Source organism: Anas platyrhynchos, chromosome 5 (assembly GCF_047663525.1).
Source record: "Anas platyrhynchos isolate ZD024472 breed Pekin duck chromosome 5, IASCAAS_PekinDuck_T2T, whole genome shotgun sequence".
Classification (NCBI taxonomy): domain Eukaryota; kingdom Metazoa; phylum Chordata; class Aves; order Anseriformes; family Anatidae; genus Anas; species Anas platyrhynchos.
Window position 1 is genome coordinate 58963245 of NC_092591.1, and position 27772 is coordinate 58991016.

At 43.5% G+C, this 27772-nt stretch overlaps 1 protein-coding gene across 7 annotated transcripts in view; it reads left to right on the forward strand.

Annotated features, from left to right (window-relative positions):
- The first annotated feature begins 3372 nt into the window (after positions 1-3372).
- HIPK3 (homeodomain interacting protein kinase 3) overlaps positions 3373-27772 on the forward strand; it is a 65602-nt gene continuing 41202 nt past the window's right edge. Inside the window, exons 1-2 of one of the 7 annotated variants that reach the window (XM_027459469.3) lie at positions 3373-3633; positions 17083-18178. In XM_027459469.3, coding sequence (XP_027315270.2) covers positions 17085-18178 — 1094 coding nt within the window. In that variant the 5' untranslated portion in view covers positions 3373-3633; positions 17083-17084. Of the gene's footprint in view, positions 3634-3686; positions 3825-4300; positions 4491-4619; positions 4773-12245; positions 12438-17082; positions 18179-27772 lie in introns of those variants that run through there. The other 6 variants (XM_072039220.1, XM_038179746.2, XM_021274173.4 and 3 more) reach the window with 6 other exon arrangements.

The following is a 27772-nucleotide window of genomic DNA, read 5'->3' on the forward strand; positions in this document are numbered from 1 at the left end:
TTATCTTTGTGCACAAGACCAAGCGTTGTTGCTTAACACTCGGCAGAATTTGAAATGGCAATGCCACAGTGGTGCGTGAGGGCATTAAGGGCAGGGGGAGGTACCAGCAGAAAGGCAGGTGAGCAGAAGAACATTTTCAGTCTGTTTTTTTTTTTTTTTTTTTTTTCTTTGTAAGAGCCACAGATGTGGGTCACTCCTCAGGCATACTTTGGGTGACCCATAAAGAAAGGTGAAGTCTTCATGAAATGACCATTGGCATGTGCACGCCCCTTGCACAAAGCCTCAGAACGCACCACTAGCCCTTGGAAAGTGTCTTTTGTCCTTTGCAGTTTTAAAGCTTTTAAATCTTATGGAGGAGCCAGGCAAGTTAAACAGCAAGTAACCAAATGCACTTGTTTTCTTCTTAGTCTTGTATTAAAGCTATTTTGATAAAGTACTATTCTGATGTGCAAAAAATGAAGTGGAAATAACAGCTGTAGTTCATGTTTCACTATGCATGCTTATTTTTTCCAAATGACTAATAATGTAAACTGCATAAAGAAATTTTTAAATTGAGGAAATACAGTGCTTCTCAGCTGAACTTCCAGTTGTTGTAGGAAGAGCCAGGTGAATCTTTGCTTTAAATTTGAAAGTAATAGCATGGAGGTCGTGGTGTGGAAGGTTAAAAGCACTAAAACAAACAACAGTGGGAGTGGGACCTTCCTCTTTGGCACTTTCCTCGTCACAGGCTAGACTTGCTACCGTGCTCTGCAAGTTGGGTGGCTGCAGCCTAACAACCTGCAGCGGTCACAGCAGCGTGTTCCCAAGCAGCATGCTGCTGGGTGGTTTGGATTTTGTAATTTCTACCCAGAAAACTAACCTGAGGTCTGTGCAGCTCTATTAGTCTGAGTAAAAAAAAAAAAATCTGCCTTCCTCATTGTTAGCTCTGACATCCACTGAACTTCTTCCTGAGCTAATTCAGCTCACCGAAGAAAACCTTCTGCTTTTTTGCAGGGCGTGCTTCATCTACTCAGTAGGAGATTCAATGCCAGTGTCACTGGAGAGTAATCGTCAGGAGAATTGAACTGGATGCGTGGCGAGGAGTCAAGAAAATAGTAAGAGACCAGTTCTTGTCCTTTTAGCAGTGATGCTTCATTGTTACATGCAATTTCATCCCTATGTTGTTAGTGATTTGAGCGATGGGCCTGACGGATGGAATTACAACCCTATGGCCCTGCCTTTCCAGTCCTTATCTGTGTGCTTTTGCTTCTCTAGCCAGCTCTAGTAGCACAGCCTTGTTCAGAACTCTGTGCTGAAGCACATTCAAGAATTAAGAGTCTGGCAGATGTAAACAACGTATGAAGTGATGTAAACAGCTCACACGGGCCATACAAAATATTTTGATGATGTAGCTTATAGCAGTTTGAGTAAAACAAATTGTTCTAGCCAAAGCATTTTCTGTCTGTGTCTACACTTAGGATTTTTATAACAAAAATAGCACAAAGTGTCATCGGTAGGTGTGCTGCCAAATGGTTCTAGCCTGGGTTTGTCCTCAGATCTTCTCTTTTTGCTGCATGCTAGTTTTACATCTATTAGAAATGCCTTTTTCTACGATTTCTGTTTCTTCTTTCCACTCTGAGCACTAGCATCTAACTACTTCTTATCCTCAGTAATGTTATAGAAACGAGGAAGAACAAAGAGCCCATGGAGGTGTGTGTTTCAATGCTGAACTTTATAAACGAATCTAAATGACAAGGGCCTCCTTCCACTAAGTCACTCAAGTACAGTGAAACAAAACACTCCCCTTGGAGCCCTATCAGTTGTCCATGTTACTTACAGGTGTAACAGGAGTTTCTGCGTTAACCCCTCAGTTGCCTACTGGCACAAAAATACCTGCCCGGAGAAAATAAGGACAAGGATGTGTTTGCTATTTATCAGATGACAAAAATAAAATCATGCGAGAGGTTCTCAGACACAGCCGTATTTAACTTCTGATCCAAGTGTTTGTCAGAGATTTTAAAACTCGCTGATACGCTCCATGTGGCACTGCTGTATGTTGTAGATAGCTAAAAAGTCCTCGATGGCCTCAGCAAGCCTTATAGGTGGGTGGCTGAATGAGGAGAATCAGCACTTGAGCTTTGCAGTGGCACTAGCTGAGCTGGAGCTCTTGTGCCCTTTTGGTCAGGTTACCCTATGGGTCCTAAGTATGAGGAAGTTTACACTCAGCACAAGGAAGACTTATCGAAACAGCTCCCAGATAGGGTAAAATGATGGATATTTGGGGAGATGCTAAACTCTGCAAAAGCAACTGGAGGAGTTGCGAAGAGGTTTGAGAGATGGATTACACTCTGGTGATACTCCTGCTAGTGGAAATCTAGCTTGATCTAAAAACTGATTAAAAAAAAAAAAAGGAACATATGAATGAAACTGCAAAACGGTGCTGTATTTTGGGAGGCTCTGTTATTTAACAAGCATGACCAAGTCGTGAGCAAACATGAAAAGCCCAGAGAGCTCAGCATAACAGGAGAGGTTATGTACCCCCAAACATGAATTCCTTTTCTCTAAACTTGAATTCAAACCTATTGCTGAAAGCTGTTGGTGAAAATTGTGCAAATGTATCAGTGGAGTGTTGGATTCATAATTTGCTCTCTGTTTAGAGGATCAGCATCATTCTGTTTACAACCATATTTGGATTTGGTTGTCCAAGTAGAAGAGGCTACATGGGGAACAAGAAGAGAATTGCTTCAAGTAGTTCCTACAAACCAGCTGTAAAAATATGGCAAGACTAGTTAGTAGCTGAGTAGGGGTATTTTATTTTTCAATAGATCACGAGCTCTTAATTAGGGGGTGATGTATGCCAATTAATGTTTGTGGACGTAATACACTTAGGGATAGAACCAGTATATACCTAATGCTTTATTTCATTCAGGCGTTTTAGGGTTTGTATGCTTAACTGATCAAGAATGTTTCTCTGTAAGACTGTATAAAGTCTTTCAAAACAGATTGTTAATATAATGTGTATCAATAATTCACTAGGAAGCCGATCCTTCTAGGAGAGGTGTGAAGAGAAGCACGATTAAAACCTGTACCACCCGCAGCAATGCGACCAGCACCCCTTACCACCTACAATTTCCTGAGGCTGGCTCCCACCTATTTTTCCCCACCCCTCATTTCGGCGTGAAAAATAAACGATTGCGGGCGGTTGGGTGAGTAAAAAAACCACCAGCTGGCTATTTGGGCCAAAGAGGTGGAGCCCCGAGCCCTATAGCAGCGCAGAGGCCTGTTTGTGGGCACGGGCTGCCCAGGGCCTGGCAGTGCCCGGGGCCGTGCGGGGGCGCTGCGGGCGGGCGGAGGAGGAGGAGGAGAAGAAGGAGGAGGAAGAGGAGGCGGAGGCGGGCGGTGGGGGCGGGCTGGGTGCCGGCCCTCCCCGGGACGATGAGGCGGAGGCCCGGGCTGCCGAGCGGGCTGAGCCGCGGCGCTTCCCTCGCAGCCGCCGGGACAAGATGGCAGCGGCCGAGGCGGCGGCGGCAGCAGCAGCAGCAGCGGCAGCGGCGGGGCTGAGCGGCTGAGCTGAGCGCTCCCGGACATGCCCAGGGCGGTGGCGGCGGCAGCGGCAGCTCCAGCCCGGACGCCAGCGCGGCCCGACCCGTGAAGGTGAGCGGCGGGCGGGCGGCTCCGTTCCCCCTCCCCCCGGTTCCCCGGGCGCCGTTGGGGCCGGCGGTCGCCCCGGCTTCGGTTGCCGGCAACAAGCCCCGAGCGGAGCTGGGCGGCGGCCGCCTGTGCCTCGGTCTGTCTGTCTGTCTGTCCGTCCCTCGGTCCGTCTGTCCGTCCCCCGGGGCCGGGCTGTGAGTACCGTACCGCCTGTTGACGCGCTCGGCAATATCCCCGGGCCAGGCCGGGCTGTGCCCGCCTCGCAGTGTCAGCGCCAGCGCTGCCCGCCTGGCAGGAGGTCGGCTTCAGGCTGCCGGGCTCGGCTCCCCCCACCCCGCCCTGACAGCCTGCTGCCTGCTTTCTGCAGGGTAACCTCGCTCCTTTCGGTCAGCGTAACGCCTTGAAAGCCTGCTATTAATACCGAGATCAGGACGCCGAGCAAAGCTGCGGCCGTGTTGATAACCAGGCGCGTTTCTCTGATTCCTTTCCAGCCTTTCCTTCCATGACATCATTTGCAAAAAGTTTGCGCCCTGCTTTCAGAGCAATGCGGAAAAGCTCGGCCGGGCTCCGGCTGACTTTGTGGCATAGCCGTAATGCCATAGCAGAATTAATAAAGTGCGGGAGGCTTCTGGAAGCTAAGTTTAAAATTCACGCCGTAACTATCTCGTAAGCGCGGCAGCCGGCGGAGAGATTAATTAAGCATCTGGAAAATAGGTCAAGACTGCATTACCCAGTGGTGTGGTGAGATGGCAAGCGACCGGAGCGAGGTGTTAACATGGATTTACGGGGAGACAACCCCTAGGGCTGGAGCAGCGGTGCTGGCGTTATCTGCCCCGCCGCCAGCCCCGTGTGGTAGCACGGTAAGGAGATGGCTGCGAGCACACGGAGCAGGCACTGGAGATGGCTTTCATGTGGTGCCCGTGCTGCTGGGGTGGTAGTGCTGGCTGTGCTACTTGTCTAGGGTGTGGCACAGGCTGTGCTCATAAATCGGCCCTGCCTTTGTGGGTCTGTGCCGAGAGATGCTCTCCTCGGCGTGGTCACGGTGTAGGCACTGCGATGCCATGGCTGGAGTGGAGCGTGGTCAAAGGAATCGCTCGAGAAGCTGCTCCGGATCTGCTGTCTGAGATTTTTCTTTGTTTGAGGTTTGTTCTCTTTGCATGTTTCCTCCCTTCTGTCTTTCAAACAACTACCTGCAAAAACAGGGAAATGAGGCCGGCTCCTGCATAACGAGATGCTGGAGACGGAATAAAGACAGGGTGTGGGGAAGAAGTGTTTTCAACTTATCATTTAGAAGTCCGCATCGTTAATAGAAATATTACAGTCTGTGCGTGCTGCTCTTCCTGTTCTGCGCTTTATAGCAGTTGCTTCAAGACAGAGTTTGTGTCGGGGGGGATTTTCCAAAAGCTGGTGTTGGATTGACTGCAGCCACTAAAACTGGCGGGACTCTAAGTGGTAATTTTACAGGGCACAGTGCTGGTTTGCCCACTTCGTGGGTAGAACAGAATTAGCTCTGCTGGTTCACGTTAAAAATCCCAGCCTAAGCATGTGGGGATGTCAGGCTCTGCTTCCTCAAGCTTGCTTATGCAGGGTTGTACCTGCCTGTGCTATTTCAGGGGGTTGTGGTCTTAAAAAGAACATCGTTTGAGAAAACATTAACTTTTATTCAAGTCTCTGTTCTCTTGTTTTCTGTTCTGCCAGTGCACTGGTTATATAAACCACAGGTACTTTGGACAAAACCTTGCATTTAGAAATAGGGCTTCTGGTGTTGTCTTTTATGTGTGTGTGTGTGCAGGGAAAAATGCATTGATCGTGGGCACGGTGCTGTCATTTGGGACTGAGCGTGTGTTTCAGGCCGATGTTAAATCCAGAGGTCTGTACTAGAAAAAACATTGTAGTTGAGCTAAATTTCACCATTGCGACGTCAGGCCCGTGAGGTATTTTGGCACACAAGTGGTCTGCATTACAAAATAGCTGCTGTAGGCAGCGTGACTTTCTGCACAGGGCTTTGCGGGGAACAAACCAGAGAACGTTGGTGGCTTTTTCTTTTTTTAAGACAAGCCTGAGCGTCACTGAATACATCGTTGTTTCACTGAATATGCAGGAAAAAAAGAAGTTACAGCTAAGGTAAACTGCTTCATTGACTCCACAAGCCTGAAGCAGGTAAAGCAGGCCTGATACTCAGCTGGCACATTCAGCCTAGTGGAGAACAAACAGGGAAGTAGCGTGTCCTGGTGGCAATACCAATGCTCCTCCGTTATGAGTTCGGTGCTGCATTTTGCCAAATATTGTCTGTATACGTACCTCAACAAGGCTTGCGTGTTTTTGCCAAGCTTCTTCAGTTCACCGGCAGCGTTGCTGTGCAGTTCCAGAAGGATTTCAGAAGTCTTGGCGTAGGATTAATCTGATGAAGAAAACATCCTCGCCACTTCATCATTAAAATGATGAAGCTCCTCTGGATGGATCGTACACGTTTGCAGCTGGTCAAATACTTATTTTCAGCTGGTCTATTAAATTTGCTTGTGTTTGAAAATAAAGGGGAGTTAGAGTTGAACGTGGTGCTAGGAACTTTTACTCGTTTCATGTCTCTGTTCATAAGTCATCGAAATATTATTTTTGCTTCTCCAGCTCTGCTGACTGAAAGTGGGAAGTGGAGTGGAAAAGATGTATGGCTTTTAATTCAGGTCTTGGAAGAAAAGCTCACGCTTCAGGTGAGCTATCTGAGAGTGTATTTCAGATCTGTGGCTGCGATGTGTGTGAAATAAGACATCAGCAAGAAGAAGTAAAGGGCATTTTAGAGAGAGCTGAGTGGGGCAGTATACCTTAAATAACCACGCTAACTATATTTAAAGGAACTTTAATAACAGGCAGAGCCATGAAATGGGTTAGCAGTGGGCAATGCTTTGTAACTTCTCCAGGCCGGGAGCACCTTCTGTTTGACCTGAAGTAACCGAGAATGAAGCAGAAAGCCTGGAAAATCCTCTCACCTGCCTGGGGCTTTTTCCACCCCCCTCTGTAGCCCCTTCTGATTTAGAGCTGCTGTCTGTCTCTCAGATTTTTAGAGAAACTGAAGTTGTATTTCTGTTCAGAGGCACTAACTTTTAAGTGACGGAGAAGCAAATGAGCAGCACGTAATTGCATAAGTGCTTTTATGGTTTGAATTCCTTTGATAGCATAGTATTTCCTACAGGGTATGTCCTCTTTCTTTTGTTTCTTAATCTTCCCTTAATTCTTCAGTTGTTTTATTTCAGTGTAGTGAATGATGGGAAAGATGGTAAGAATTTGTGTGTGAGGATTATTTTTGGATGCAGTTTGGGGATAATCTTTGTGTAGTTGTATTTCTTTTTCCACTGTCACTAATTTTGTTTCCATACAGTGTCCTAATGTTCCACTTCAGTCATGACAGCGGGTGACTTTCTGACAAAACGAGGTTAATCTTTAGTTTAGTGATTTTGCTTAACACGGATGATGAGCCAAATACCTGGAATGTCTTTTAGGCAAGGGAGTTCAAGTAGATTAATTCTGAATTTCTCTTATTTAGTGATTTGGAATCAGTTTAAAATTTCAGTGTTGCAGAACTTTACCTTCCTATGTTACTAACTGTACATATTTAATGGTCCTGGAATTACAGAAAGTTTTTTGTTTGTTTGTTTGTTTTTTTTCTCCACTATGTGTTTTCAGGAAGCATTACAAAGTACTCCTTTTTTCAAAGTGTCCTTTCTTCTAGCTCCGGTGTACCCTATTCCTGTGTAACAGGATGGTGTCTAGCAAAATGCTGAGTTCAAGTTGTAAAACACAGCAATAGAATACGATGCAGTAAAACATCCAAAGACAAAGCAGGTAAAAGAAAATATTTTCATGGATTTTCAGTACGATCCAAGTTATAGCAACAGTCTTGATATTTACAAAAGCAAATGAATTCTTACGTACACAGAATTATTATGGCATGTTATGAATGACACTGCCATCAAAAAAACTATTTATAAAATGAGTAATCTCAAACTCATGTGACTCTTTCCATTCTTACTAATGTAATTTACGGGTTCTAGAAAACTATTTTAGTGCTGTTTAAAAGCATGTTACAAATTAAATGTGACTAATGCTCTTCGTGTAAAAAGTCAGCTATTGTCGAATGAAAATCCTTTCGTCGCCGTATAAACATTACTTGCTGAATACGTACGTGGCTGCCGTAATTATCCACTCAGGTAACTGGCAGATTTTTCTACCATTTTACACCTGATGAAAAATCCTGGGACAAGAAGAACCAGGTCCTGATACCTATTCCGAGTCCTGTTAACATCACGGTGCTTTGAAAATAAAGCCGTGCTCCGTGAGGTGGCCGTGCTGGGTGTCCTGTGGCCACCTCTGCTGCCTGTGTGACCCGTGGTCCCCATCTGACGGAGACCCTGTGAGCACAGTAGTGCTTGTTTGCAGGCCATGAGGCCGAACCTTTCCTGAGTCCTGCTGGTGCTGAATCCCGTGAGCCCCTGCCCATAGAAAGGAGCTAGAGCAGGCCAAGGTGTGAAGGAGGAGGTTGTCATACATGGGCAAAAATGCAGAGAGAGAGAAAACGAACTTTAATACTGATAACTGATGCAGAGTTCATTATTGTAAGGGAAGCAAAGAACCCCTTTTTTCTCCACGAGGGATTTAAGCTCCTTCTGGAAGATGCTCCTAACATCAGGAATTCATAAAATTATACACAATTTTATCTGAAACTGTAGTCATTTCCGTTTGTTGCCATTATATAGATAGGGAACACCCTGTCTCTCGTGTTTCCACAGTCTCTATTGAAGCATCAAAACGAAGCAGTAAGCATCAGTATTTACAGAAAATGGTGTCTTCACCTCTAGCTATTTCCACCAGCTCGAGTGAAGTGTACTCGCTGCTTCTCTGTGTCACGCAGGCCCTGCCTGTGTTGCTGCCTAACAAGTGGTGTGACTTCTCCTCAGGAGGTTTTTTTGCTTGTTTCTTGTAAAACATCTTCCTTTTTGACTGAAAAGCTGCTAGTGTGTATCGCTGCCTTGTCAATGGCTTCCTGCCTGTGTTTTCCTGGAATCTTAGGTCATCTGCCCAAACTTCCTCCCCCTTTCCTTTCAATTATTCTGTTTTCTTTTTTTTCCCCAATCATTGGAATTGGTTACTTGTCCAGAATCTGCCTGTTCTTGTGGGGATTTTTTTTTCCCCTACAGCTTGTTTTTGAAGATTTAAACTACTTATAAGGATAGAGGAGGACTTCACAAGATCTTTTTCATCACTTGCATCTGTTGAATATGGGAATTTTGGTGCTCCTGGGTCTTCTTGTGAATCCTTTCCAACGCAACAGGCTTCATTCCTAAGAGAAGAAGAAAAAGCTCTTTGTTTCCTCTTCCCTTATCTATTAATATCAGCTTATTTTGTGAGTCAAGAAATGAATTGGTGTTCAGTCGGATAGGATTGGGTTGCTTTCATGATACTCTAAAGTTTTCTTTAAAAGGCCTTTTCTGTACGGCTTTTGAAACGCTGCTCTGGGCTAATGGCTTCCTGTGACTGGCAGCTTTGAGCTCTGTAACAGGGCGGCTTGGGAGTATTCCTTGAGAAATACTTCGGGAGCTCTTTGACAAGTGCTCTTCCAGACTGAATATGTTCATAAAACTAAGTTGAAGAGATGGCTAAACTTTGTTTTAAAGATTAAAATGAATGGAACACAACAGGGGGAAAGCTGGCTTACTCTTATGATCCCAGTAGCCAGAGCACAAGATGGATATGTTGTGTGTAATCTTGCTTTCCTATTGTACATCTTCCTGTTCAGTTAAATCAATAAGTTCTGCGTAGGGGAGAGGGAGAAATTTCTTGCACTGGTGGCTTTGGGAAGTATTACAGTATAGGTTACTACGATTATTGATCTGTTAGGAAGCAAAAGGCTGAGCTTTCTGTGAGAGAGGATGCATTTCTAATAGGGATTTTGCCTATAGGAAACGCTGCTTCCTCCAGATCTTTAGAAACCTGAAAGAAGTGGTTTAAAACAAAAACAAACACCACCCTAAAACTGTTTTCCCTCCATTTTCTTTATTGTTCTACATCTGCAATGTACATACAGCTATTTTCAGTAAGCAGCCAAATCTATCTTCATGGTGTTGTTACTTACAAGGAAATAAAAATGCCTGACAATACTTAATGTGCTCATAATAATATTTTGCTTTTATGTAAGGAATTTATATTCTGAAAAGAAGTTAGGACTTGGAAAGGTTTTACTCTGTATGTGTGTACATATGTACACATTATATATATGAAAGGAGTTGATTAATATACACACACACACATTCTAACTGGGAAGTGTTTATATACATGCACACATGCTTGTGTGTTTGTATATATGCCCTAGTAAGTATATGTTTGCAAGTTGTTTTTGGGTGTAGCTGAAGAGTCTGATCTGAAGATTGTAGCAGAAAAAGACAAATCAAGAGAAGTGTGTTGGATAAGATATCTTACTTATTTTAAAATTAAGTCAGATTTAAAACAAAAGCAAACAAACAAAAAACAACAGCAAGTAAACACCATAAACCTACCCAAACTGAACGTTCTTTCTTACTGCAAAATGTTTATTGCAGAAGGAATTTGAATGTGACCTAGGTGTGCTATGCTGACACCTCAGTACCTGCTTGCTAAGTTCTTGTTGGTCCTATTGGAAAAGTGGTAATGATTTTTCACATATTTGGGGAAACTGAACTCAAAAGCTACTGCTGGATAGTTCCCAATGCGTAGGAAACGGTTTTCTACAATTCCTGGACTGGCTTCTCTTGACGTAGTAGACCCCAAATTGCAAATCTTTTCATCACCTCAGACTCGGTGAACTTGCCAGGTTATCTGCATGTGTGCTGTCGCAAACTAATGCTCAAGTCCTATGGGGAGAGCAGTAATTTGGAGCCACTGCACTTCTGCGTGCTCTGTCCAGCTGGAAATCTTTTCTAATAAGAGAGGATGAAAATAGTTGTGAAAAAAACCTCCTCCACCTTGAGTAGTTCAAAAAGGTTAATGAAGAATAAGGTTTATGGATAGGGGACTCTATCATGGGCATACAGATGTTCTGGTATATTAGTTGTTCTGTTCTCCATACCCTGTTTCAGAAGGTCCAGGAACAAAGCTGAAATACCAATGAAGAAAATAGCCATGCAGGTTTACACTCCTGGAGGAGCTGCATTTGATATTGTCTAGAACTATTCTAAAATTAAATTTCTAAATCAATTTTTTAGCTGGATTGATCCACTTCTGATTTTAACAAGTGTGGATGAAGGATGTGAAATTAAGCAGTGAAATCAAAATAGAATGAATAGAATAGTTGAGAAGGAAAAGTGGCATACATACTTGTTTAGGTAGCTTTAAGAAACAACAAAACAGCATTCCAGGTGCTGTTTTACCAACGGGTAGTTTGAGTTAACTCTTCTATCAATTTTAGTTCTACTTCTGGTGAGGTGGCAGAAGTCTTTTCATCCCGCTCCCTGCAAGGAGAGGGCCAGGCACCAGCAGTGGCTTGAGAGCGTCCTGCGGCGCTGTACCTGCACGCAGAACCTGGAGGCACGGGGTTTAGGGACTTCTATTTCAGTGGGTCTGATATTTCCAGGGTCAAAAAGAATGAGTCTTTTAAAAGGAGAGATCAGGCTGGTGAACCCCAGGCGAGCTGCAGTGCCATTTGTGTTGATGATGGCACATTCTGATGGAGGGAGCGTGGCCTAATTCAGAGCTGGTGGCAGATACAACTTCAGTTTGCTTTCCAGTTGCGTAAGTGCTTCTTGCCTTGCAGAAAAATAAAGGCTTGAAGTATTGTTCCGTTTGTCTTTTTCACTGTGATTGCAGTCATTCTGGAATCACAAGATTGAGCTGTTCATATTTGTGGAAATTATGAATATAGCGATTGTATTCTTCAGTCTCCCTGCTGGTACAAAGGGCAGCACTGAGTCACGAGTTCACTGGGATACTTTATGTACAATACATCTGCATTAAATCCACGGTGTTAGGTCTGTTTCTGAGTATTGAGACACCAGTGCTGTGGCTCGTTTGTATCACACTTGAACAAACTTGCATTTTCCATCATTGAGGGGTTTTTAATAAACACTGCAGGTGTTCTTCTGGACTGAGCCCTTGGTGGCTTCAGCCACGCATAGCTCTCTGTGGCTTCCTGAGTCCTGAAGGGTTTTTTTTCCCCCAAACAGGCTGTTCAGTCAACCTGGTTATTATATTTTGTTTGAACTGTAAAGGCACTACTAGTAAACTCCGTGCTATATGGAGAAAAAAAGGAAAAAAAAAAAAAAAAAAAAGAATTTTGAAGACCGTAGCAGTGCAATTTGAGTACCATGTCTGGTATTAATACTGCATCTTAGGAGAGCTCTCAGATGTTGCCAAATGAGCCTTGTAGCACTCTTCTTGGTCTGGATGTAACCTTATCTCGTACAGCCGTGGGGCTGGGTCACCGCACGGGTGGCTGCCCGTCCTGCGCTGGCCTCCAGCACTACTCCGGGCACCACCAGGCGAAGGACGGCAGCGGCTCAGCTTCACAGCACTGCTGGCATCGGATGGGTAAAAATGCCTAAGCTCTGAGAGCTCTCGTCACTAATAGACGTGCTTTAGTCGCAGACCCTACCTGTCTGTCTAAATCGTCCGGGGAACTGCTGGCTGTGGGGAGCAAGCTCCATGCCTGATACTGGGCAGCGCCGCGAGGCTGCTGCCGTCCCCATTGCCCCTCGCTACCTGTGCGTGTGCCTCTTGGCCCCTCTGAGCGATGTGGTTCTTGGTCGGCCTCACCTCTGGGGCTGTGTGAGGAACCCATTCCTACGGTAGGTCCTTGCTGGAAGCTGCTGGCTGCTCTGCCAAGCTCCCTGTGCGCTGTGGCTCAGAGGTTTTGCAGGAAAGGGCGCGGGGCAGCCGGGGTTCCCTGGGCTTGTATCTCTCGACTCCCAGCTCTCGCTGCAGGTGTGTTTTCCTTTTGAAATTCCGAGCTATCTCAAGTGCCAGGGCTTTGTTACAAATCGTGCAGTTGCAGTAAGAGAGGCTGGTGGTAGGAAAGTGCCCATGTCGGGACAGCTTGTTCTGCTCTGGAGCCAAGACAAACAATAACACGAAGATGCTACTGCTCCCAGTACCAAGGCTTCTGGTGTGGAAAGAGGGCAACTAACTCCGTTCTGCATTTGCTTAATAACTTCCAAAGTTGATTGGCACCTAATAAAAAAAGTGATTTTTTTTTTTCCTGGGAAAAAGTCTTGTTAGTTACCTTTCAGTGCTTTTAAAGGGGTGCATATTAAAACACTTTAGGAGTGCTGCTGCTGACATCTTGCATGTGCTAGAAGTCCCTGAACTTTCAGAAAATCCTGCCTGTTGCCCAGCTGCTTTCTGCCTCTCCCCAGTAAGTCGGCTGCAATTCTTACCCCCTGGACTTGCAAGAAGCTGGAAAAGAAGTTTTCTGTAGTTAAACTGTAACTATGAGTAGATTCTTGCCATGGGCCAGGCTTTGCCCCAGTATAGGGGCTTCTACCCGGGCTTGCTTAGGGCTTGCAGCTCTGCAGGCCTTTAAAAGGCACCGCTTCTTGTGCAGGAGCATTAAAGCTACAGCATGGCAGTTCTTCCCCGGCTGTAGTGCAGTGCTTTTCCCAGCTCTCCTCGCTCTTCTTCCCTCCCCCCCGCTTACTCTATCAGGAGGAAATGTCATTTTCAAGTTAATTATTAATGGTGGTCAAGCCTGGAACAGCCTGTGCTTCTCCAGGCTGTTCCAGTCTGCCAAACTTGTCATGTTTATGGATTTGTCTCAGGCTGCTTGAGAAGGCTGGGGAAATAGTTTGAAGAAGCTGGTGAAGAGCACCGCTCGGCTGGGTGAACGGGAACCTGGGTGTGTGGAGAGATGGTGACGTGCCTTCTGCTTGTTGCCATTTCTTTGGGAAAACGCATTTTTTTCATTAAATAAAGAACGGATTTATATTTCCTTCGGCACCAGCTGCCTTGCTCTACAGACCCCTCTCCTCGTTGTGCTGCTCCACTTGTTAATGTAGATGTAGTCTGACAAGCTGCAGTTTGTATGAGGAAGCAGGAGCAGTCCTGATAAGAAACGTGCAGAAAGATGTAGAGGCTCAGTGAAATGATTTGTGACAGGGCCAGCTGAGGGAGAATCCACTCTGCGGTAGGTGCAAACGTGCAATATCCTGCCTGCTTTAACCAGCAGGCCTCCTCAGAAAGATCACAAGTGCCCAACGCTGCGACACAGCGGTCTTTTATTCTTTGCTGTGTAGCTGTCACATGATATTTGAAGGCAAATCTCCCAAAATACACGTTAAAAAATCGATAAGCCCACACGAATGTGGCAGTCCTGTTACGGGAAAGGGTGTGCTGGCAGTTTGCCCTTTCAGGCTGCTTGCACAGCTCTGCTGACTGGGTCTGTGCCTGGGTTTTCATCTGGGTGGGGGGAAAACTCATTCTATTAATAAAGTTAGCTTCTGGAGGTGAAGCACACAGGTTAATCCAGGGAGCACTTCTCCCCGAAACACCTCCTGAGCGCTGCCTGCGAGTGTGGAGCAGAGCTCCTCAGGTGTAGGATGCTGCAGGGTTTCTGATGTGCCTGATTCGTGGCAACGCCTGCACAATTGTCTTGTGCTGTGGCTATGTGAAGATGTTGTAGTATTTCCAAATGAAAATGCATCGTGGAGTGTGAGTTTTGCTTTTTGTTGTTGTTGTTTTAAGTAAAACAGTTGGGAGTAAGGGAGAAGTGTTTGTGGGAAGGCAATGGATAGGATGTTCATTCAAGAACTCAAGACCGTTTTTTACGTTTCTGGAGTGAAATTTGACTTTTAGGGTTTAGTCTGCCATGATCACACCAAAGATTGTTTTCCCAGGGTATGTCATCTGCTTTATTCAGTGCTGAACTGTTTTTTTGGTTCCCGAGTTGCTAAAATGTGCTCACAATAGCTCAATAACCACTTGTTATCTGGGAGCAGAGCTGCTGGTGGGGCGGCGTTGCACGCTTATCGCTGCTTTCCCCTGAGGAGTCTCCTGGATTCCTCGCCCCCAGAAGCGCTGGGCACCGCAGCACACCCTACAAGTCAGAAACACGCTGTGCTCACCCGAAACCTGAGCCTTCTCACTGGCTTCTTGAACCAGCACAAGTGGGGGAGAGCCCATGGGCTCCTCCTGGAACAGGAAAGCAAGGGGCTGTTCTGTGCTGCGCTGGGAGCTGGGCTTCAGGAGTGTGCTGCTCAGCTCAACTCAAAGGCTGGCCTAGGCATAGGAAAAGAAATAAAACCAAGCTCTAAAACCATGGCATCGTGGAGACTTGTTGGGCTTTGTTTCCTCTTGTAAGTAAAGCTTCATTTCAGATTAAATCAGTGAAGTGCTCCTTTGTTGCTTGCTGATTTACCGCCCTGTTTTGAATTAATACTTGTATGCGGGATTGCCTAAATATGTTTCGATTCATTAACTTCTGTGAAGCACTTCAGAGAAGAGAAACGAACCCATCTGTTTCAAAATCTCACCCATCACAAAAGCTATGGAGACAGTTTTTGAAATTGAGCAAGAATGGGTTTTGTCCCCGAACTCCTTTCCCTGGATTACTGTCACTTCTATGGGGTTAGCACACAAAGCCTTGTGCTGCTGTGTGCGTTACCTTTTTTGCTATGATGATCAAGGTGATGACTTGGAGATAGCTCCCTGCTAAGGGAGGTGGTACCACCATGTGCAGTAACTTACACATTCTGAATCTCTCTCATTTTTGGGTGTTGGTAAGGCAGGGTTATTGCTCGAGAGCAGGCTTCAGACAAACTCACTCAGTTGAAGAGCTCCTGTTTTGGTGTAGTAAGCTGATAATAGGAAACCTCTTCTTGCTAGTAATTAAATGTAAGCTCCGTCTGTCTTAAGTCTTACCTTCAGTGCAATTATATGTTAGCTTCAACCAGTTTAAATAACTTTTTTTGGGGGGGATAACACAGAATCCTAAACCAGCAAGAATATCAAGAGAAATGCAGGGCAAGAAAGTTTTTTTTATTATTATTATTTTTTGTTATTTATTAATGTAGGTCCAAACATACTCTATGCATGAATTTGTTATGTTGGATGGAATGAAAACTCTCCTTATTAAAGCTATGCGAGGGGTACTTGGAAGTGTTCTTCAATTTAAACACAGCCGGGCACTTTTTAACGGGGCATGTTGTTTAAGAGAGGATCCAAGAATTTGGAGAATGTTTGTCGATGCTTTGAGATTGTGAGTCAGTGCCTTTTCCTTGGTGTTTAGCATTACATGACACGAAGGTTTAAGCTGGTGTTTGCCAGATCTGGAGTGGCACGCAGCAGGGTTGGACGAGCTGGAAGGTCTGGCATCTGAGAGCTGTTCTGCCTCTGCATTTTAAGGTGGAGTTGGGATTCCTCATCCTATATGCAGGCAAGGCACTGCTGTCATGTCCCTTTTCCATCCAGTGTTCCGCTAGCACGCTCAGCTCGTGGTTTGGGAAGGGAGGCTGGAAAGCTCTAGAGGCCTTTTGAAAATGTGATGGCCTCACGGAGGGAGAAGTGGATCGGATGGAAATCTGGATCTCAACCTTACTGTGACTTCCCAAGTCAAAGTTATCCACTTTTAGTTTAACTTTCACTTCTCTCGTAGCAAGGAAGCAATTGTGTTGGCAGAAATACACAAACACACGCACGGGTCCAACTCACAAAGTCAGCATACCCGAAAGAGCGTGGTTAATATTTAATTTCCAAGGTGGGGATTGGTGCCTCTCCCCCCTGCCACTGTGCCACTGGTACACAAAGTTCTGCAATGGGCAGGTGTACGACGTAAAGTACCTGCATGTCATGAATGGGCTAATTACTGTGCATCTTAAATTATGCAGAAAGTGACGATTGTTTATGTGAACATGTGTGCACACACGGTATTTTGGGCCTGTCTTGCACTATCACTTTCATGGCAGTGAAATTTCTCGAGCGTTGTGTCGTTTGTTTGCTCTTACAAGCCTGATGGTACTTGTGACAAAGGGGTAGGACAGAGGGTAGGGTCAGCCCATGGCATTATTTTTACGTTGCCATTTATAAATAATTGTATTTTTTTCACCTTAAGTTGTTGAAGGCTGCGGTATCATCGTATGCAGAAATGCTGGAGGCTTTTAAATGAAAGCAGAGTTCTTATGGCACAAAGCTGGTTCTTTCGCATCAAAAATCATTGGCGCTGGCCTGTTGCAGACTTCTCTCTCTTCTGCCCCATGCAGTTGCTGAAAACGTTTACTAATGTAATCTGCTGCTGCTGCAGTCTGTGCTAAAGGCACCGCACTGGGCAGGCATGATGAGCTTGCTTTTTGCTGTAAGAAACTAAATACAAAATTCAAGCTACGTAGTTCAGCGAATACACTTGTCCTTTTTATTATTGTTTTTAGTGGGGAAACTGCTGTAAACTTTGGAAATGTGAATGCAGAATTCTAACCTGCTTTTTCTTTTTCCCTCCCTCCGTAGGTATGGCCTCACAAGTCTTGGTCTATCCACCATATGTTTATCAAACCCAGTCAAGTGCCTTTTGTAGTGTGAAGAAACTCAAACTAGAACCAAGCAGTTGCGTGTACCACGAAAGAGCCTACCCACAAATCTACGTGAATGGTAAAAACTTCGGAATTTCTCCCCACAGGGTTAGTACTTTCTTTCAGACTAAAAACCCATTTGACAGACCTCGAGGACAGAACTTTTTGTTGCAGTCAAATGCTGTTGCTTTAAAAAATATTGCAGGTGCTACAAAAGCGTTAGCAGCGCGGGCGCAGCGAGCTCAGATAGAGGCACCTCCGACTGGGACTCAAAGAAGCAGATTAGATATACTGGAAGGACCCCAGCGATGTGGATTGAAGCGTAAGAGTGAAGAGCTGGATAATCAGAACAGCACGATGCAGATCGTTGATGAACTGTCCATATTGCCTGCAATGTTGCAAACCAATGTAGGAAACCCAGTGACGGTTGTGACCACTGCTGCGACTTCAAAACAAGGTGGTACAAGTGGAGATGGAGACTACCAGCTAGTACAGCATGAGGTATTGTGCTCTGTGAAAAATACTTATGAGGTTCTTGACTTCCTTGGGCGAGGGACCTTTGGACAAGTGGTGAAGTGCTGGAAAAGGGGGACAAATGAGATCGTGGCAATCAAAATCTTGAAGAATCATCCTTCGTATGCACGCCAAGGACAAATAGAAGTGAGCATATTAGCAAGACTAAGTACTGAAAATGCCGACGAATTCAATTTTGTGAGAGCCTATGAATGCTTTCAGCATCGTAACCATACTTGTCTGGTTTTTGAGATGTTGGAACAGAATTTATACGACTTCCTGAAACAAAACAAATTCAGCCCTCTTCAATTGAAAGTAATACGGCCTATTCTGCAACAGGTGGCCACTGCACTGAAAAAACTGAAAAGTCTTGGTTTAATCCATGCTGACCTCAAACCAGAGAACATTATGTTGGTGGATCCTGTTCGGCAGCCTTACCGGGTTAAAGTAATAGATTTTGGGTCTGCCAGCCATGTATCAAAGACTATTTGTTCAACATATTTACAATCTCGGTATTACAGGTAGGTGTCTTTTACTTTTTTAACTTTTAATGGAGATTTTTTTTTTTAATTTCTCATATATTAATGGTTTAAATAACTACTCCTTCAGATAACTGATAGTAATTTGGAGAACACAAGGGCCATTTAAGAATCTGGGACGTACCAAGATTAAGTGATTGGTTACTATTTTGAACATGAATATTTGCTTTGGATGTTTTCGTAATATTGTTTTTTTTTTTTTTTCTAGAAGCATGTTAGAAAAAGATAGCGTTTGCTTGCTTGATTAGCATGCCTTTCCTGCCTTCCTAATAAGAATTTTTTTTTCTGTAAGCAGCTGGACAGTGTACTAGAAACACCATATTTTATGTACCGTTGCCAAAGATGATGTAAACTCCTCTGTTTTTCTCCTGTACTTGTAAATATTTTGCCTAGTTCTTATAAACTCAATTCTAATTGAGTGCCTTCAGCAGCTGTGGACTTCAGTGAACTTCTGGAGTTAGGGAGTGACGGTATACTTAAATGTTTCAGGTGATATCAGCTGGGCATTTAAAGTGATTTTGGTAAACGGTTGCATTCTACATTGGATATATATTTCTGATTTTTTTTTTTAATCCTTTCCTCATGCAGTTATCCAATTGGTGAAATGTTTTGAAAGCCATTAATATTTAACATCTGAAGTGCTTCTGTTTTCTTTATAAGCTGAGCTTGTCTTGATAGAACACCTTTTTCAGTTCTGCTTTGCGTTGTTGGCAGCTGTATATCCTGTGTGTTGCCTGTCTCTGCAAATTCAGGGAAAAGCCAGTAGCCTAGGACAATGAGTAATCTAAAGACAATTTTAAATATGTTGCAGCTATTCATGTTGGAAGTGAAAACTTGTGCAATACAGTTCTGGGCATGATGAAACTATGGTGATGGGAGTTCGTGCCAGAAGAATCTAACTGTTTTTTGACCATAGCTTGTAAACAAGAACGTTTCATGTACTGTCCTCATACAAAATATTCTCACTAATCACCTGCATTTCCTTATTAGCAATTGCAAACTGCAGCTAAGGTTTGCAAAAGCACGCAGAGTTGACTAAATTGGGAAGTCATGTTGACTGATGCATACCCACGTTATACAGAAACGTGCACATGAGAAATAAGAAATGAAGTAACTCGAGAGCTCCTTTTAGTGTAAGAGCTGTGTGCCATCCGAGACGCGCATATTTTCTGGAGCCTGGAAATACAGCAAGTCCTGAAAAGGCAGCATGAGTTCTGTGAGGTTATGCACAAGTCTTAACATCAGCTGTTGGGTACAAATTCATAATTCAGCAGCTACTCGAAGTGCGTGTGAGAATTCTCATATGGAAGTACGAGAGTACTTCTGTACATATTTTGGCTTTTTTCTTTATTGACACAACTGCAGATTGTTGGGAGCTATTGCTCTTTGTCTCCTTCCCCCCTGCCCAAGAACTGACAAAGGGAGAGGCTGTAGGCAACCAGGCTGGGTGGTCCTATTGTAATACTTCATTTGGTGCTGTCTAGTTTCAGACTTGTTTTTTCTCCTTTACATGACTCAGACATAGCATTGTTACGCTTATTCAGCTGCCCTCATACAAATTTTAGCTGTTATTTTTTGGGGGGTTGTGCTTCTTAGCACCTATCCTCTAGGGTTTTGACATGTACAGAGTTGCACAGGTCTCTGTGCTTCAAGATCAATGTGCAGCGCCTTGGCACCTCTTGTCTAGTTTGGATACTTGCATTACATTACGTGCACTAAAGCGTGACTAAGTAGGCTTTGTGCATGTACACTCAAAAATACTTCTTGGGGGGTTATTAAGAATGAAGCTGGTGGGTGTACATGCTTGTCTTGGCTCCGTGTAAGGGCTTTACATGGGGTAACAGAGTCCAACAAGTTTCCTTGTAGATCAGGGTCTGTTTATTTTAATAGTTCTGATGCTATATTTGAGGTAAATATTGGTTAAGAAAATTTTGAAATGAACATAAGTTTGCTTTTATTTTTTTCCTCCAGCAGAAAGTTTACTTCTGAAAAGGTTTTTAGCCCATTGGATTTCATTGTGGATGCATGGCTCTCTGCTGGCTGAGTGGCTCAAATTAACTTTGTGTAGCTTGGCATACGGTTTCTCAGACTTCTTTTTATTGCTTAGGAGTACCTGACCAGTGTAAATAATATCAGAAAACAGGGAGTTGACTCCAAAAGTGCTCGACATAAGTGATGTTAAGGAGATTTGAAGAGAAAAGCTCTGACAAGGAATGAGGAGGACCTTCAGACAATAAATGGTATTGAGGTAGAATTTATTTTGCAAGCAATTTTGCCACTTGTCAATCAACAAAGGAGCTACTTCTTAAAATATATCTGTGCTTAAATGTTTTTGTATTAGAGGGTGGGAGTGATAGTGCAGGTTTGACTTGTTTGACTATGACATGTTGAAACAAACCCTTTAAAAAGAAGCAAGCAGCGATTGAGACTTACTGAAATCTCTCATTTTCCTAGGTTCAGTGGTGCTGTGTGTTTGTTTAGGTCACTTACAAATCCAATTAAATGAAAGTTTTCTTGCTCTTTAAAGCTTTGAACTAAATTAATTCCATTACAGTTCAGATTGGAACAACTTTTTTTAAAAGGCTTGTTCCCTACAGCTGTCTTTCTTAGCATAATCACATCTGTATTCTTGTATGAAGTCTTCAGAGCATGTTAACCCTTAAGTGCATTATGAGCTTTACTGTAGTTTTTACCAGTGGAGATCCCTGTCTGTTCAGAGGTGACAGTGCACGAGGTTTTGATTCACCAAGTGACAGGAACAGCACACTATCTAGGAAATATCTGTATAAACGTCACTGTAATGTGAAACTTGACCTATTCCGATGTGCAAAAGCACTCTGCCAAGCTCAAGACGTTCAAGAAAAAGGTATGAGGCAGAAGGGTTGCGTTTTGCCTTTAGACAACTATTTTAGGATCTGCAGACTTAGGGGAGGATGGAATGAAATGCCTTCAGATGCAGTGTGTGTATATTTTGGAAAGGAAGCAGGGCTGTCTTCCCACCTCTGTGGGGGCGCCTACGCTGAACTGTGGCTTTGCTGGGGAACCAGGCAGAGGAGCAAAACTGTTCAGAGGGTTACATCAACCCCACTGCAACTTCCCACCTTCTGTTTGACTTGGTGGAGTTTGTGGGTTACTTATGCCACGGCCATTTTCAAAAATAAGAGTTGTAGTTTGCAGTGAGATTTGGCACTTTGCTGCAGGCACATGTCCACCCTTGTCTGTAGAAGTGCTCTTCAGATGCTCAAGAGAAATGTGTAAAGAAGTTTTGCAGAAGTGAACGAAGAGAAAACATTTTTTTGTATCTCATCACCACGTTTTTTCCTGTGTATGTAGGAGACTGTCATGAAGGAATTGCAAGAGCAGAGAAGGCAACAAAATCTTCTGTTAACCATGTTTTGAATGGTAGTGCAGTATTTTAGGTCTGTGAGAGAACATGAGCAATAAATCGGAAAACTGAGTAATAATCCAATATTAGCACTTAAGGCAGGTGAGTGGACAATGGATTGTCCTAAGTTTCACCTTACCTTGGTCTATAGCAGATAAGAGGTGACAATGATCACTGAAAATCGTACAGTAGCTCTGTATGAGGAGAGGTCAGGACAAGTGATGCTACTTCAATTTGAAAACAGCGCAGCCGAGCAGAGGAGTGGTGACAAACTGCATTGAGTAATAGCAATTTGATGTGTTCCTGGTGGTCTCAGCTTTCCCAAGCAAAGAGAAGGAAAATGATGAAATGTTAAAAAGTATTTTTATACTTGTTTTTAACTAACCTTTGGAAATTGTTGCCAGACACTAGATTATTCACCTGCAGAGACAGAGTATTGATGGGAGTAAGTGCTTAACTGCAAGGCACTATCTTAAGTCATGGCTTTCTTCTTTGTCTCAAAGATGAAATGTTATTCCAAATGCTGTTTCCCTGAAAGTCAGTGACTGTGCTTACATGCTGTTTTTATGCTGGCCTGGATTTTAATAGTTGTGGGCTAGCGGGGTCTGGTATTCAAGGCCTTTTCTTTGCTGCTGGTCTCACACGTTAAGATTGCTGACCTTTTGTGAGTGATCTAAGTAGGTAAGTAACCAAGCAGTGTATACATTTTGGAAAGAAAAAAGCTGCTTTTATATACAGTGTAGATGATCAAGCTTTTGTCATATAGGGAAAAAGCATGAAGAGTATGTTGCTCTGGGTCATCTGTGCCCTAAACCAAGAAAACCAGAGCATTACATCCAGCATTACAAGCTGCTTTTCTCCCTTCCTCGCACAGTGTGGGCTGGGAAGGAGGGGAATCAACAGATAGCTCTTATTTCTGACTCTCTTGTCTCATGCTCCTCTGGTGAGGTGGAAGATTTTTCTAAGGCATACTCTGGGAGTCATTTTCCTTTTCTTCGTCTCTCTCGTAAGGTTGTATGTATTTTGGGAAAAGAAAGTGAGAACGGGGGCTTCAGAGTGTTAGATTGCCCCACTGTCATGAAAAGAGCTTGTGCGTGGCATTCTGTGTTGCCACAGGTCTTTTCGGGTCTGGTTTCGCAGCAGACCTCTCCTTTTACATGGTGCTCCTTCCAGGATTTTTTTTGCAGAGAAACTTGGGTAGAATTTGCCCCTTTTTGAACCAGCTGGGTGCAACAGCAGTGGCCAGGAGCTCTGCTCTCATCGCTAGCTGTTACCAAATGACAGGAGATTCGTTCTGTATATCACTGTTGTCTGTAACATTTAGGCATTGTTCAAAGCAAGTAAAATTTTATGTAAAGGATGCACAGTTCCACCTAATGGCATGTAGTGGAGTTTGGTAATAATAAAGCCTCTTTCTTCTCCAGTATCTTTCTTCTTCCACTTTTTACTTGACCACAACACCGCGTTTGTAAAGCACAACTCAGCATTTGCAGTGTGTGCTGAACACAGCTTGCTAAGGGAGAGTCTGCAGCGTTATGTCAGTGTTTGTGTAGGCACAGCCTTGTGATTTCCAGCACTTGGTGTTGGCTGGGAGGAGCTACTGCTTGCCTTTTTTATTTTTTTTTTCCAGAGGAGATCACCTTTATGTTGATTTATTTGTTTTTGTTTTCTTTGCTACTCCTGGCAGCCAGAGATCCATACTCAAACTGCTGTTTAGCACTGCCAAATTGATTGGGAAAATGAAGTGGATGGGAAGCAGTATAATTGATCTCTATAAAATGGGGGCCGAGCTGAAGCTGTGGTAGGCTCCTGGAGTGCTCGGGTGATGCTTGCAGGCTGGAAGGTATTTGGCTGTAAAGGAGTGCTCAGAGCTTGGAGTTGTTTTTCTCCTTGGGTGGTGACAGCAGTAACATACGATCCTAGTTAATTCAGCAATGTGCCCACAAGGAAAAGCAAAGGAGTAAAGCAGTAAGTGGAGTCCACTCATTCCCGAATCAGTCAGCGATATCCTTCCTCCTGCCTTCCAACCGAGGATAGTTGCTAATCAACAGTTGTTCCAGACAAAATGCCAAATGTCACTACTGTTGCAGCAGAGCTCAGAGGGATGGAAAAATCTCTGCTGGATGTATTCCTGTTGGATGGCACCAGTCTTTTCTCCATCTCCTCCTTTTAAACTGCTCTCCCGTGAAGACTCGGAGGGGATGAAAAAAGTGGTATTTGTTGCATTCTGTGGTCCTGGTGCTGCAGGTACAGCAAACAGCCCTCTAGACCCTCCTCGATCCCAGCACACTTGCCAAGACCACCTCTCCTTCACCCCTTAACATAAATGCTTCGTCTGCCATGGTAGCTTGCACTCACCCATTCGTTTCTGCAGTTCGGAAGAGCGATTGAATCCAATGCAGACTCTTCCCTTTTAAAGGATTTGGGGAAAATAATAGAGCAGCTGAGTTGTGTGGCTTAATTACTGTCCGCGAGCTGGAGTACAGTGAGGGCTACGTGCATGCTTGGAGACGAGTGCACTGGGGCTGCTTTTATTTATAACTTGTCACCTTCATATTTAGTATCAGAATAGAGTATAAACAACTTAGGTTGTATTGTTTTTTTGTTTTTTGGTTTTTTTTTTTCCAAATTGTTGTGAAGCTGCTTTAATCTGTTGTTTTCCCTCTTTCTTATACATACTCTTTAAAACTAGAAAAAATAAAATAAAAAAAAAAAACAAACCCTGGTGGCTGTATACTCCTGGCCAGGCTTGTTTTCTCACTGGGCTTTGTAACTTGATTAGATGTGCTCTGTGGCACTGCAGTTACTCCAGATGGTGCAGGTTGACAGCACCTCCTGAGAGTGTTTTTTCCTTCTGTGGGTTTGGGTTGTAGCTATAATGGGCAATTATGAAGCAGTAATAACACATTAATCCATTGCAGCAGTTGTCAATTGTCTTTTCCTAACATGAGATCAGCCCACACTTTACAGGTATAAAGTATCAATTTAAAGCCTGGCATGCAAATAAACACGTATCTTAATATAGGTTTTCTTTATCCAGGGAAGAAGTCATGCAGAGTTGACATCTCAGGAAGTAACTGCCTTTCAAGTCCACCCATTGTTGTCACATACTTGAAGTTTCTAAATAAGCTTTATCTAGAGTGGGACGTCTTGTTTTTCTCCTTTCACAATACCTAAAATTCTTGCTCAAAAAAAAAAAAAAAAAAAAAAAGAAAAGTAGATGCATAAATAGGAAGTAAAACTCTTAATAAATGGAGTTTTCTGTCAGGGAAGCCAAGTAGGAGAACAAGCCAAATATTCCTCTGTAAACAACTTGCACTTAAATATGCTAGCAGATGTTATTCTATCACTTTGAACTGTGCATCACTGAAGTGTATTGGGATATCTTAAAATAGTCAGGGGTGGTGGCCAGAGACTCTAGACTACTATAGATGGTGAGACTGCCTCGCCGTTGCAATGAAATAAGCCAGAAGTACATGCTGCTAAGGTCATTTGCCTGCTCAAGGTCAGCATGTTCAAAGTCAGCTGCTATACTTGTGAGCATGGTTACTGTCAGTAATACATATGGGAAAAGAGTCCCGATAACGTGATAATGCATGGATTTGCTTTTATGAGCGATTCGAGGCACTCCTGCCCAGTTTTCACCCTGTAAAGTCGGGAGGCTGTGATTGCTGCTTTGTTTTCTTTTCTGAGCAGAGAGAATTTAATGTCGAGATAAACTTCTGTAGCTCGTATCTGCAAACAAATGGCTTTGTTGATCTGGTGAGATTGTTTGCACTCTCTACAGTGTTCATTAATCAGTTAATTGACTCCTGTTTCGAACTTCCATTTCCTGATTGCCAGGACCCAATCTGAACCACGAAAAGGACTTAGCTCATCCAAACTATCTATGTCTATTTGCTAATAAATACAGTTTCAATTCTCTCTTAATATTTTCTAGTCAACATGCTGTGGTCCCTGATACCTTACTACTCTGTTAATAGAAGCAGAAAACAAGAATAGGTTTCTCTTGTTCTTAGAGTTTTTTTTTTTGTTTTTTTTTTTTTTTTTGTGCTGTGGAAAAGAATGGCAGGGTGGCTGCAAATTTACGACTGCTTTTATCCTCCCTGAAGATTCAGAGGAGTATCATGAGGATGGGAGCGCATGACACAGTGGCCAGCCTTCAAGCTGCCATTTTTCTGAGCTGGAGATTTTCTGAGTAACATAAGCAGGAGCAGGCATGCTTAGGACATGAAGCATTAGAAGGCACCGTGTATCTGATGGAGATTCGAGTAATTGCAGCCCAGGTTTCGAATGAATAGCGATGGTAGGAGCAGCAGCCTAAATCAGAGTTCAGATGTCAGTTCTCCTGGCGTTTAGGCTGCTCCAGTTCGAAGAGAAGGGAAATTCCTTTATCATCTTAAAGGAGAAAGAGCTCTTTGCTTTTGCTGTATTTCAGTTTGTTGGGGTTAAATGAGAGACTTGATATTGATATTACAAGTGCAAATAGATAAGGGGGGCACACCTAAAACATCTTACACTTCACCGGTTTTGGTCTGAACTGACATGTAAAATAATGCCATCATTTAGAAAAACTAGCAACAAGAAAAAAACTTTCAGTGACTTCTAGCATGAAGTGAGAAGTGGCAGGTGTCTGCCATAAAAACAAGTATTGGGGATGTAATTAGGTACAGGTAAAATTATATATGAAAATAAATTGAAATGTGAGTGCGGGACCGAGGTCCCACAGCAAATGGCTGCCTGGAAGCATTTTCTCTCACACACACAATGCTGTGCGGAGGGGTAGGGCCGCACGTGGGGGCTTCTGTGTCTCAACCCCGAAATTATTAAGCACTAGAAACAACCACATCCATACTTCATAGAGAAGGTCTTGAGACGGTGGTAAAACTGGGACAGGTGAGGGCTCACTTAATTTCCTCGTGTGTCCAAAAGTCTAAGCTTTCTTTCCTAACCATTGTGATAAACTCAGAATGTCTGAAATCAAAATGTCTTTCTTAGCACACAGTATCACCTTGAAGGATAAACTGTTAAAAATAGCCTGTTTGGAAACGTGGTACCTGGCATTTTACACAGACAGCAGATTATTCTGTAAATTACAACCTTATCTGCATGGCTGCTCTGTAGGAGGCCGGGCTCCAAAGGCCTCATTCTTTGAGGGGAGAAGTAACATCACAGCACGTCTTCAGAGCAGGCAAATTAATCTCGTTCTTGTGTTTTTGTTAAACTTCTGTTGGAGGCTCCAGGGAATTCAGGATTTCTCAGGCTTTTTCTCGTGTTGTATGGCTCGCTGGGCCTTGCGTATTAAAAACTACCTCAAGCTCTGACACAGCGCAGTGTGCCAGTTGTGCTGTTGGTATGCAGTTGAGATTTATCCAGCGAAGTTACATGCTTGCTCAGAAAGCAGCTTTCTCAGAGCTGCAAATCAACTGTTTGTGGAATTTGGTTCTGCGGACTAAGGGCTGCTGTAGGTCTTGCCTTTTTTCCCCTTTGTAAATGCCAGGGATGCTTCTCTTGTCCCGGGACAGCTCTGCAGACTCTTCTAAAATGTCATCTCGTTACTTGGTTCCCTTAATTCACAGCTGCACTGGAGTAGGATCTTCAAGCAATATCTTGAAAGCTTTACGTGGAAAATTTTGAGAACTGGAGATCAACAGTGAGTGTTCAAAGTAGCTTAAAACATAAGCTATTTTGTGATAAAATGTTTCCTGAGAGTGTGCTTTCTTTGAGGTGTAATGCATACAGATGACCTGGAAAAACAGCTTGCACATTAATGCCAGTATTTTATTTTTATTTTTATTTTTGTACACTTTTGTTAAAACACTCCTTAGGTAACTTCTGGATGTGTGCATTTCATAACTTTGAAGAACTGCATACACTACATAGCTCATAACAAAGCTTGTATGTGTATGTAATATATTTGAGAAGTTTTAAACTGAATATTGCTATAGTATTATCAATTTTAAAGACTTCATGTTTTTTTTAAAGCTGGTTTGAGGTGATTGCAAATTGTTAGTAGCAGTTAGTGGTATTTGCTGAAAATGTCTAAGTCCAAATTATTTGTCTCACAGGTAACAATATATTGTGTTGAGGGCATTTTTGAACCCTGGTAATTTAAATTTCTTTTTTAGCTTTTAATTTTCTGATTCTTGATAATTTATCTTTCACTTCTTGTCATCCAGTACCGTCTTAGC